This window comes from Strongylocentrotus purpuratus, unplaced genomic scaffold (assembly GCF_000002235.5).
Source record: "Strongylocentrotus purpuratus isolate Spur 01 unplaced genomic scaffold, Spur_5.0 spur5_scaffold_6, whole genome shotgun sequence".
Classification (NCBI taxonomy): Eukaryota; Metazoa; Echinodermata; class Echinoidea; order Camarodonta; family Strongylocentrotidae; genus Strongylocentrotus; species Strongylocentrotus purpuratus.
The window spans coordinates 32,495,392-32,506,991 of record NW_022145612.1 but is presented as its reverse complement, the minus strand read 5'-3'; the positions used below and the strand labels follow the sequence as shown (position 1 = coordinate 32,506,991).

Sequence of the window (11,600 nt, the reverse complement as noted above, 5' to 3'; positions counted from 1 at the left end):
AACAAAAAATATGATCAAAAACTAGAGATTTAGGAAGAGTACGAATTTACAAATAAACAAAAGAAAGAAAAAAAATTGAAAGGCATAAATATTCTCTAAAAGACACCAAAAAATAACAGCAACAACAACTACAATATGATAGAAGGTGTATTTCTCTCTTTGCCATACGATATACATGTACTGGATATTGCTGTAGATTATGGAAATTCTGGCCAGCTGGAAATGTAGATTTGGAAACCATTCATGAGCAATTCCACTTCTGAAATTGGCCACAGGAGCAGGGTTTTCATGAAGATCATAGTTGCTCAATTCTTAAGTAAAGAATATAACATGAAACATCAGACCATTTTTATTTATCATCCCAGAATAGTTCAGCTAAGGTAGTTTCCCATGAACAAACAACCACAAACTGAAATGACTGCTCCTGTACATTCTTTACAGAGCATATCCTTTGTTTCCTATAGTAGAATTGAATATAATATTTGAATTTTGATCTTGCTTTAGCGTTTAGATTTCATCTTGTAATCCAAATAAAGGAAGTTAATGATGAATTTTGTGTGTCACTCGCTACCTGCCATACATCATTGGTCCTTTTTTCTTCTTCTTCCAGATATGCCCATCTCAGGATGTTAGACAGACCGGGTATGGAGGAGATAATGCCTCTCACTCCAGAGGTATTCCTTGACCACATCAAGAACACAACGAAGCAGACGAGAGAGATCTTGATGAACGATTGGCTTGAGGAATGTGCTGATATGATTGACGATGAAAGAGATGAGATTGAAAGATGGATGCCAGAGAATCAGGTGAGATTGATGGTTTAATGCCGTTTCACTATCCACTAATTGTTTTCTTTATATTGATGATATAAATTTCAAATTTTCCCCCTTAAAATTTAATTTTCTCACATCAGCATCCAAGTTATATTGATAGTAATATGTTTATATGTGAATGCACTAATATAGAGTTTTTTTCTTTTCAGTTAAATCATGAAAAACATGAATTTTGATGAACTATTTATATAAAAATCCATGATTATGACATGAACAATATTCAGAAAATAGTTTCAATTCTTCAAAGTTCATAAAAGATTTTGTGAAATGTCATGCACGCAGTATGATACAAATCATATAACCTGGGCAAATGTATGGGGAAATCAAGTTTTGGGGGATAAAAATATATAAAGCAATTGATAAATAGTGAGGCAATGACGTCACAACCTGATAACCAAAATGGCATTTTGTGTAGGGATTTACTAAATTCCATAGTTTTTCATACTTTACAAAATATTCATAACTTCCTTATAAGTTATCCAATTTTACCCAAATTTGTTTTTTTCTGTTTCTCTTGTTTGCTGCTTCTATTAAAATTAAATTATTTTTGGAGCAGACTAACCCTTTAACCTGTGCAGAAGAAAGTTGGTTGTAGCTCTATATCAACTCTTCAACATGCAATGTATACCAATTCTGATTTCTCCCTCGATGCAGGATGGTAGAATGGCCCAGATGGATCATTTCTTCAAGTCCCTGTCAACACTCATGTCCCTCTGCTTAAGAAGCTGTGTAGAGAAGTCCATTCATGATCTTGTGGATTGGTTTCAACTCTACGATGATGGAAACTATTATGATTGCGATTATGATGGATCTGAGCTCAGCCTACCAACCATACCACAGCCTCTCAAGATCTCCATGGTAACAGATACAAATGTTTAGCGTATTCATCTTCTAATCATTGCATAGAATACAAGACCTCTCTATAAAGATACTTTATGTACCGGTATACAAAGACTTAATGTTGCTGGCAAGGTACAAGTACAAACATACCTTTCTCCCAGGTTTATCTAGAATCTTGGTGTCTACAAATGCCATTCATTGTGTTCCAGTTTATTACCATGGTTACACACTTGTCAAATACAGGGAATGCAACAATCAAATGATTTATGAACTTTATGCACTGATTTTAACGTTGAATATATATTATATATATTCAAGAGACAAAACATCATGAAACTATTTTAAAAAGTTTAACTACGAACATCAGGTTTATAAATTAGAATAGTCACTGTAGTTTGATTGTAGTAAATACAGGACTTGCCAGCACTTTAAAATGTTAATGTATTTAAGTGTGTATATCAATATTAAAAAGCTTGTAAATTGTTGCCTAAAATATGGTATGTTTTTCGAAAAATTTAAGGGTTTCTCAAGGAAATGTTTCAATGTGTTGAACTGTTTGGTATAACCTGTAACAGTCCTTGTTGGTGTCGTGGTTGAGTGGATATGTCACCAAACTGTTGATCACAAGGTCAGCAGTTCAAGTTCCACCGCGGCACTAATGTCCTTTGGCAAGGCATTAATCTTCTTTTGCCACACTTGACCCAGGTGAGGTAAATGGGTACCTGGCAGGAATTAAATCCTTGAAATGCTAGAGCGCTGTAATGGCAGCTAGGCTAAAGCTGGGGTAAAATAAAATGCGACTTGGAATAGAATTTCTGGATAGACGGCACTATAGAAATGCCTATTATTGTTATTATTATTATTATTATTATTAATGTTTTTTAAAATTGTATTCCAGGGTCCTGAGATGTCCAAGGTGTCCTGTTCGTTCACCCCAGACATCAATGGTGTCATCGACATCCTCCATGGGTGCATCCAAACCATGGTTGACGGTGTGAAGGGCATCCACCGGGTCGAGAAGCGTCTTTTTCATCGGGTAGACGCCGTGGCCATCGCTCACATTCCCGCCGTCAGGGACGATGAGGAGGTCGTGGAGAGGGCAAAAGAGCAGGTCAAGGAGGTCATCTTGCATAACTATCATGGCCCTGTCAGGTTAGTTGCTGGATACATCACGCATTCTTGTTGGCTGCCAAAAATGTTACAGGACTTTGTGCTAGATCTTGGCTTGAATGATCAGTTTTCAATTTGTTATGTGTTCAAAATACAGACAATATATCTTTAGATATTGTAGAGCTATATTTTTAACAGAACATTAACCTGTCCATTTGTACCCTTCTATATTTATAGTCCATTTGATTCTTTCCATCACATCCCACCGCCGCCACCATTTTCTTTACCTTCTCCACAAGATATGGCCACGCCTAGCCTTAGCTCCATAGGCTACAGTGCTAACATGCAGTATATTTCCAGGCTCTCAAGACCTTTCTTTTTGTGCATGCTGTACTGAGATTCCTACAATAATCGCGCCTTGTTCCTTTTAGTTTCCGTTTATAACGTTCTATTTCAGCTTGCCGTTCATTCTTGCATTATACTCTGATGAGTGCAAAACGAAAACCTTAAGTATGGCTCTTTTCAACGCGATTCTACAATAAAATTAGCATTTCTTTCATGGCAGTTGGTGCTCTTAAATGTAAACTTTTTCTTACACTTACAGGTTTAAGATGGTGTATGCTCCTTATGCCTACCTGCTGAAATCATCCTCAGACTCGCAGGTCGAGAAGTTTGTGAATAAAGACCAACATCTCAGGGACTATGTCAGAGAGATTGAGAAACTCAAGAAGATGGCGGCTGAAGTTGGTCTCTTTCCTCTCAATGTACCCATGCATCTCTTTGAGTTGGACTGCACAGATATCAATAGGGTAAGTATTGTAACTTCACCTTTCTTTGGGGAAGGGAAATAGATTTAGGAGGTTTCAAGTTCAAGTTTCAAGTTTCAGGTTTATTTCACATTTCACTAATAAAAAGAATTTACATAATTGACAAAATTAGAACATAATATGAAATATACTAAAAAGTGTCACATTATATAATTAATTTTTTGCAAAGACGTCAAAATTAATTGTAATGAATAGAAGGTTGTACAGAGTGAAATGTGAGGAACCTATTAAAAAGCTCAGCTTGTAGATTATAGGTTCCCATAAATAAAACTAACATTTGGTTGAAGTGGTTGTAATGGTAGAGGATGTAACAGTAATAATAGGTGGGCAAGAAGCCTTAACATAAGATGATTATACAAGGTGAAACAAGCAAAAATAGCAAATACAGCAAGCAAATTAATTTGTTACTAAAGAAATAAGACAATAGTCACTTTAAAATATTGAGGTCATTGAATAAAGACATTGAACGAGGTCACCCGAGCGAGGCAGTAGACATGAACAATCATGTTACAGTAATGTATATAATAATGTAGGCTGTAGCCCAGACGCAATCCTGTTTGCAACATGCATTCAAACCCACGCACGTCTGTTCCCAGAGAGCCCCAAGGCACGCAAAAATTTGATCATTTTGATCAAACCGCGAGTCTGGTGTATTGAAGACATAGAACACACATATATTACACCTTATGTGTAAATTTACTGTATATTGCTGTTCAGATTTATGTTTTACAATAATATGCCACACTAGTTAACATCTTTCAATTAGAATGTTATAGAATAATTACATTGTAGTCCCAGGAGGGTACAGAAAATACATGTATAATCTAAGTTTTAATGCTATTATGCTCTGCTTTAGAAATGAACTGCTATAATAATAATCTGGATTTATATAGCACTTAATACGAAATACCGTCTCAAAGCGCTTTACAGATTTATTATCTCGGTCATCTCCATTCCCTGGGGATTATTCCTACCATATGTACACTGTGAGGGCATATGGCAATTACTAACCCAAAGGATTTCGTCATCCTACCAGGCCCCCATATCTCTCCTGGGTATGGAGTGGCAAATGTAGATTAATGCCTTGCCAAAAGACATTAGTGCCATGTTGGGATTGAACCTACGACTTTTGAATTTCAAGTCAAGTGCTTAAACCACTCGACCATGACACCTCTATGACCGTATAATGTTGTCTCTTTACAGTGGCTGATCCTGAGGTCAAGAGATTTGGCAGACATCATGATCTCAAAAATCGTCAATACTAGTCGAGTGTTCAACCGTGGCATATGTGGGCAGTACGACCAGATTGTGAGGAAAATCACCAGTCAATCAGAGACTACGCATCAGTTGGTCAAACTACAGGAATATGTGGATAGACTGACCACTGGAGAGCTACTACAACTCAAGGTAAAATTGTTTTATTCCATTTTTATCATCTTAACCAGTTACAGTTACACTCTCCTGTTCACTCTCTCTGTCTCTCTCTCTTACTCTCCTCCCCCTCCCTCCTCCATCTTCCTTTCTCTCTTTTTCTCTCTGCCTCAGTTTTTATCTATTCATTTGTAAAAATTGTTTCAAAAATATATGTTTTTGTTACTTATAATGGATGGTCCATTTCACGTTCAGTTGTTAAACTTGGTTTGTTTTGTATCGACTAAAAATATGAAATCCAACAAAATACAAATAGGTTTTAATTTTAGGATATGTTATACATGTATTATGAAGTTTGGTTGTCCAGTGCAGCGATGATTGCAAAGATAGAAGCAATGTTCTGTTTGTGTTCTTTTAAAAGCATTGTTGTTTCGACGAGTTTAAATAATTTTCGAATTATCAAAGAGAAGATCTGTAGAAGTAATTTTTCTGATATGTTTGCTATTCAGGAGTATTACTATTCTTTATCTTTTTCTTTGTTTCTTACAGAAAAAGCTAGAAGTAGCAGGAGGAAACCTGATCTTTCTGATGGACTATGCATACTTGAACAAAGAAGATTTGATGCTGAATGATCAAACATTCACCTGGCCTGATAGAATCATGCCTATCATCAGAAACAGGTCGGTTTTACATAGTTTGGACCATCATATCTTTACTTGAGAGTTTTCGTGTTCGAATCTAATAATAAATGAACACCTAAATTATGCATTTTTTGAACAAAATTAAATTGTAAGACAAGAATGGAGGACAATTAAGGAAGAAAACAAGTATCTTTTTGATGATGACTATTAGTTTTAAAATCTTCTTTTATTTTGGAGATATCAACTTGTGCCACCACAGTGCTTGAAGACATCATTAGAAACAAAAGATTCATTTGTTGTACACGTGCATACTTCAACGTTATTCATAATCCCATTTCTATGTTGATTCTTTCAGTGAAATGAAGCTTCAGAAGGAGCATGACTATGCCGTGTCCAAGCTCAACGATTGGCAGAAGAAGTTTGCTGTACGTATCAAGGAGGTGATGGATCAGGTCAAGGCATTCAGGACCAAGGATCGGATGTCAGAAGCACAGGATTATCTGGATAAACTGATTGATATACAGCTCAAACTGGACGATTTCTATTCTGAGGTGAGTACTCTATTAAAGGGAGTGTAGATTGACGAGACTACGTGTGTTTCCTGTGGCCTGACTCGGGGCCAATCGAGTATAATACGTCTACGGACGACGCAACCGCTGCAATCACGTGCGTGCAACATACGCGAAACTGAAGCGTGAGGAGAACTTTGGTCTGTTTCGCGAATGCTGACCATGTAGAGATTAAGTCACTGACTACCGATAATCAAGTCCATTCGTTTACATGCAGTCGTCCCAAAGAAGACGTAGATGGCGTTAACCAGTATTTGCCAAGCTACACTCCCTTTAAGAGTCTTTGGGTTTGTTGTTTTCTGGAACTATCATTAGAATATTAAAAAAATCCGAAAAGAAAGAAACTGTCTTCAGACACATATTTCCCTTAGAGATATTTGGATTGTTTCCTGAAAACAGTCAAGTGTGGGCCTTAGATTACAGAAGAGTCAGAAAGTTAAAAAGTCCAAGGAATTTGTGTGTAATTTGTCCTGTCACAGCCGTGATCTAACAGAAGCCTATAGTGCTAATGTTGTTACCTGTTTAAATGGTAAGTGAGAGGATTCAATCCTGCTATTTCATTTTCAGATTTAAAATGCAATCTGTTTACATCTAGAAAGTATGAAATTCTGTCTCAAATAAATATGTGAAAGCAAAGAAAAGTCTCATAATAACAATGAAGCAATCAACACTTGAGTTCATTAGCGAAAATTTTGTCTGGTGTAAAGTGGTACTCTCTTATTTTTATCTAAGCTATAGCCTCGATATCAATTTGCATTTTGTTTCGCTTATGTAAGGATTTCTGTTCCTTTCATCTGTCATTATGATAATAATAATAATAGTAGAGTTTTGTATAGTGCTCATGTCTTGCACATTGCCACTTCTGGCACTCCATCATATTACCCTGGTTTTAGCACACCTGCTGTTGCAGCGCTTGACATTTCAAGGAACTAATTCCTGAGAGGTACCAATTTCCCCACCTGGGTGGAGTGTGGCAATTGTAGATTAATGTCTTGCCAAAGGACATTAGTGCTGCAACAGGAATTTGAACCCTGTAACTTGTGGCTCATGGTCCGGAGACTTATCCACTGGACCAGAACACCTCTACCTTATCATTCCTGTGATTTAATATTTTTCAGAAAGGAGCAGTGAACCAGGAGCAGAAGTTACTTGACGTTGGTCACATCAGTCCGTACCCCGAGCTAGATCAGATCAAGGAAAAGAAAGAACCTTACGATAAACTCTGGAATGCTGCAGTCAAGTTCCATCACATGTATGACAAATGGATGAATGGACCGCTGCTGGATGTCAATGCTGAAGTGGTGGAAGAAGAGGTAGGTAGATGAGACAAGGATGGAGACAAGTGGTGGTATAGAAGGTGGATGCGAGATATGAATGATTGTGTAAAGGAATATATATTTTGAATTCAATTGAATTGACACTTATTTCCATTTTCATGACAATATATACAGAGATAAAAGATGGAATGACATAACAGATAACAATATCAATATTACGTATAAATTGACATACTAACATTCAAAATTTAAAGAAAAAATGACATTAAATGGTGCTTCCGTGAAAGCCAGTAAGGCTTGACAATTGAATACACCAGGCGCACAAGTAATAATAACATAGTGTGATTTTTGTGTAGAAATTTATCTCCTAATGAATCTATGGTATGGTATTTGGTATGGTATTTATTGAATCGTGCATCGCAGTTACATATACTGAATTGCACATGGATATACATTGCATTTTAAAAACAAGTGTACAATTTAAAACAGTATCATTTACATAATCATAAGTAAACGTATATATCACATGTTTATCCTTAATTTTGTACCAAATGTTAAATAAAGCAAAAATACTAACAAGAAGGAAATGGGAATATGTACATTAATGATAGATGAAAGTGAGGAAGAGAGAAGGGAAAGATGTAGAGAAAAGAGGTTAAAGAGAGAGAGAGAGAGAGAGCAGGAGAGAAGGAAGGAAAGTGTGAAAAAGAGAAAGAGGGGATAAGAGACCGAGAGATATAGTGAAGATAGAGAAAGAGCTAAAAAGATAGCGAGATGGAGAAAGAGAGAGAGAGGAAAGAGGAAAGAAGCTGTTTTTATGAGGAATGTTTGTATCAGATTTTCCACCATCTTAATTTCTTGTCCCCCCATCAGGTCCAGAACATGTGGCGTACTAGCTACAAGCTGACCAAGGTGTTTGCCCACCCTGACATGATGGGACCAATGAGGGCGTCGACCACCATCAAAGCTAAGCTAGAGAAGTTCAAGATCAACATGCCTCTCATCAATGCCCTCTGTAATCCTGGTATCAAACAGAGACATTGGGATATGATGAGTGAAAAGGTAGGTTCACATTAAAGCCCCACTACTTATAGCTACTTGTGACCTCTATATAGCAAACAATTCCTAAAGAGTGACCAATGGTTTCCAATGGTCCCCTTTTTCTTATGTTAATTGAGAGCTGATTGGATGAGATAACCACCTATCAGTGACCATGCATGGAGGTCTAATCCCTCCTGGCCAAACTAGTGCAGATAGGCTTTAAAGGTTCCAAAATTAGATTTCAAAATTGGAGACAAAAATTTAATTTTGATTAATTGCTATTAAGTAGTGCATTATCAGTCTATTGGTTCATTTTAGGATTCAGTAAATGTGTGACTTATTAAAGAATTTCAAAGAAATACTGACTAAAGTTAAGAGAATTTGATATTATTCTACAGTATGTAAGCTGTCTGATATGTAGTTGTTGCTTGTAGTTCATTGCTATTGTATTATACCGGCATAAAACAATATGGCTAAGACAGATGATTTTTAACTTGCTTGAAGTTAATTAGTTATGAATTTCCCATGTTCAATCTGGGAGAATCTGATCCAAACATTGAGTGTTTAGTGTGCATTTATAACCTTCCATGTGACCCCCGACCCTCAGACATCAGGATGGGAGAAGAATAAATGAACAAGCCTTCCATGATGTTCACTTTTATTGACTTCTTACTTTATTGTGCTAGGTTGGTTTCAACATGACCCCTCAAGATGACACTCCTCTCGTTGAGATGCTTCAGATGGGACTAGAGAAATACTTGGAGGATCTATCAGAGATTAGCTCACAAGCTAGCAAGGAATATGCCATGGAGAAGGTGAGTCCGATGATAATATCTGCCGTCCTTATTTACTTCTTGTGTGATCCTTTTCAGCTAGGAGTTTTATTGTTGTTTGATTTTCGCCTGTCTCTACTTTCTTTCACCTTTGCATTATTTTGGCATCTTGTGCATGTGAATTTTCAAATCTAACATGTTTGTTTATAGTGCTGCATTGCATTTAAGGCACAGTCAAGCCAATTGTTATGTTTAAATCTACATGTATATCCTGAAGATGATGAATGACTTACATCGGATTCATTCACGCACAATGTGCACCATCTCCACTCCTACCATATGTTCACAGTTATGGCATACAGCAATTACTAATGCAAAGGCTTTCGTCATCCTACCAGATCCCTGTTTCTCTCCTGGGTATAGAGTGTGTAGATTAATACCTTGCCAAAGGACTTTAGTGCGGTGTCAGAGATCGAACCCAAGACTTTTTAATTTCAAATCAAGTGCTGAAACCATTTGACTACCATACCTCCTACGAATACTGATTCAACTGATTTAACTGTTTCTGTGTTCATGGCAGGCCTTGTCAAAGATGAAGAGTGATTGGGAGACAGTACACTTCAGCTTCACTGGTTACAAGGACACCAACCTGTCTATCCTAGGAGCACCAGACGATGTACAGGTCTTGATAGAAGACCATGTCGTCAAGACAGCTACGATGAGAGGATCACCGTTCATTGCACCATTTGAGGCTGAACTCAAAGAATGGGAAATAAGACTGGTAAGACGTGAAACACAGTTTTTTCATGCTCCTTTTCTTGAAATCAATCCACAAGAAATAACTATATTTATGTCTTGCTGTTGAAACAGACTTATACCACAAGGTCTACCTCAATTCTAACTTTTATGATATTCTGCAATGTATGCATACTACACATATAAGGTATGACTTTTATTGAAAAGGATTGATAAATTGATTTCATAATACATTACGTTAAGTTTGCTGTACAAAAAAGTTTTTTATTTGTCTTTAGTTTCTTTACCTTAATTCTTTAAATGACAATTAATGCAGGTTTAATGCACGTTAATGTACATATGCCACTCTCCACCCAGGTGTAAATGGGTACCTGCTTGAGCGCTAGTTACTTTGGCAGCTCGGCTATGACAAGGGTAATATGTGTAAAGCGCCATGAGCGTTAGAACCTGATGGATACCGGCACTATATAAATAACCATATTATTATTATTTATACAAATGAAACCTGGAATAACTAATCATGAAATGTCCTGAGACAAAATCAGAAAAGACCAATTATTCTTGTTTGTCAAATTCCCTTAAGAAGAATGTGGGTGTTCAGAAATTAGTACAATGATTTTGTTAATATTATTCTGTGCAAAACAAAATAACAGAAACACATGTCCCTATAAGTCAGGTAAAATGCCATTTATTAAACCACTAGTATGCTGAATGTCTGAATAATTGTTTTCTTTGGCAGCATCGAATCAAAGACATCTTGGATTCGTGGCTGAAGGTCCAAGCAGCTTGGTTATACCTGGAACCTATCTTTGGATCAGAAGACATCAGAAGACAGATACCTGTAGAGGGAGAAATGTTCACTACTGTAGATGGTCACTGGTATGTCTAAAAAACACAAATCAACCTTCATTTGTATTTATTTCTGAGGCCAATTTTTTAAAAATCATTTAATAAAAAGATGTATCTTTCTATGTGCTATTTCTATGCACCTGCAACTAAATTTAAGAAATGTTTGAAGTCCAGGGCTCCGTCCTATATAGAGTTTGCGATTGATATCAGTTGCAACTATGTACATAAGACATAGGAGACTGCAAACCTATGATTGATTGATCCAAATCAATCGCAACTCTTTATAAGATGGGGCCCTGGTTAACTTGTATTTTCACTTGGATTCACAGCTGATTGATTGAAAATCAATGTCTTGACCATTGTCTTGACTCTTGTTTCTGTGTTTGGTTTGTAGGAGAGAGATCATGCACACATCAGTGAAGAACACTTTGGCATTGGTAGTGACCTCACAGAAGGACATGTTAGAGAATCTACAACACTCCGAGGGACTCCTGGACACTATCCAGAAAGGCCTCAATGACTACCTGGAGAAAAAGAGACTCTTCTTCCCAAGGTTAGTACTTAGCAAGCCCATGCAGATTCCTGAGACAAATCATGGAGAGAAACTTGTGTAGGGAGCTGTACCATGCTCTACTGAACATTAGAGGGTTTGCTTTCATTACTGCATGATATTTGTGACCGAGTCCATACATATGCTTGGTAGACTTTGTAGA

At 36.9% G+C, this 11,600-nt stretch overlaps 1 protein-coding gene across 1 annotated transcript in view; it reads left to right on the top strand.

Moving 5' to 3' along the window:
* The first annotated feature begins 616 nt into the window (after positions 1-616).
* The window catches only part of LOC105447200 (dynein heavy chain 3, axonemal-like), an 87,235-nt gene continuing 76,251 nt past the window's right edge, over positions 617-11,600 (top strand). The window contains exons 1-13 of the mRNA XM_031000301.1: positions 617-806; positions 1,488-1,691; positions 2,572-2,825; positions 3,388-3,592; positions 4,814-5,017; positions 5,531-5,661; positions 5,978-6,173; positions 7,310-7,504; positions 8,342-8,530; positions 9,196-9,324; positions 9,863-10,063; positions 10,778-10,917; positions 11,282-11,440. Of these exons, the coding sequence (XP_030856161.1) occupies positions 627-806; positions 1,488-1,691; positions 2,572-2,825; positions 3,388-3,592; positions 4,814-5,017; positions 5,531-5,661; positions 5,978-6,173; positions 7,310-7,504; positions 8,342-8,530; positions 9,196-9,324; positions 9,863-10,063; positions 10,778-10,917; positions 11,282-11,440 (2,387 nt within the window). The 5' untranslated portion in view covers positions 617-626. The remainder of the gene's footprint in view (positions 807-1,487; positions 1,692-2,571; positions 2,826-3,387; positions 3,593-4,813; positions 5,018-5,530; positions 5,662-5,977; positions 6,174-7,309; positions 7,505-8,341; positions 8,531-9,195; positions 9,325-9,862; positions 10,064-10,777; positions 10,918-11,281; positions 11,441-11,600) is intronic.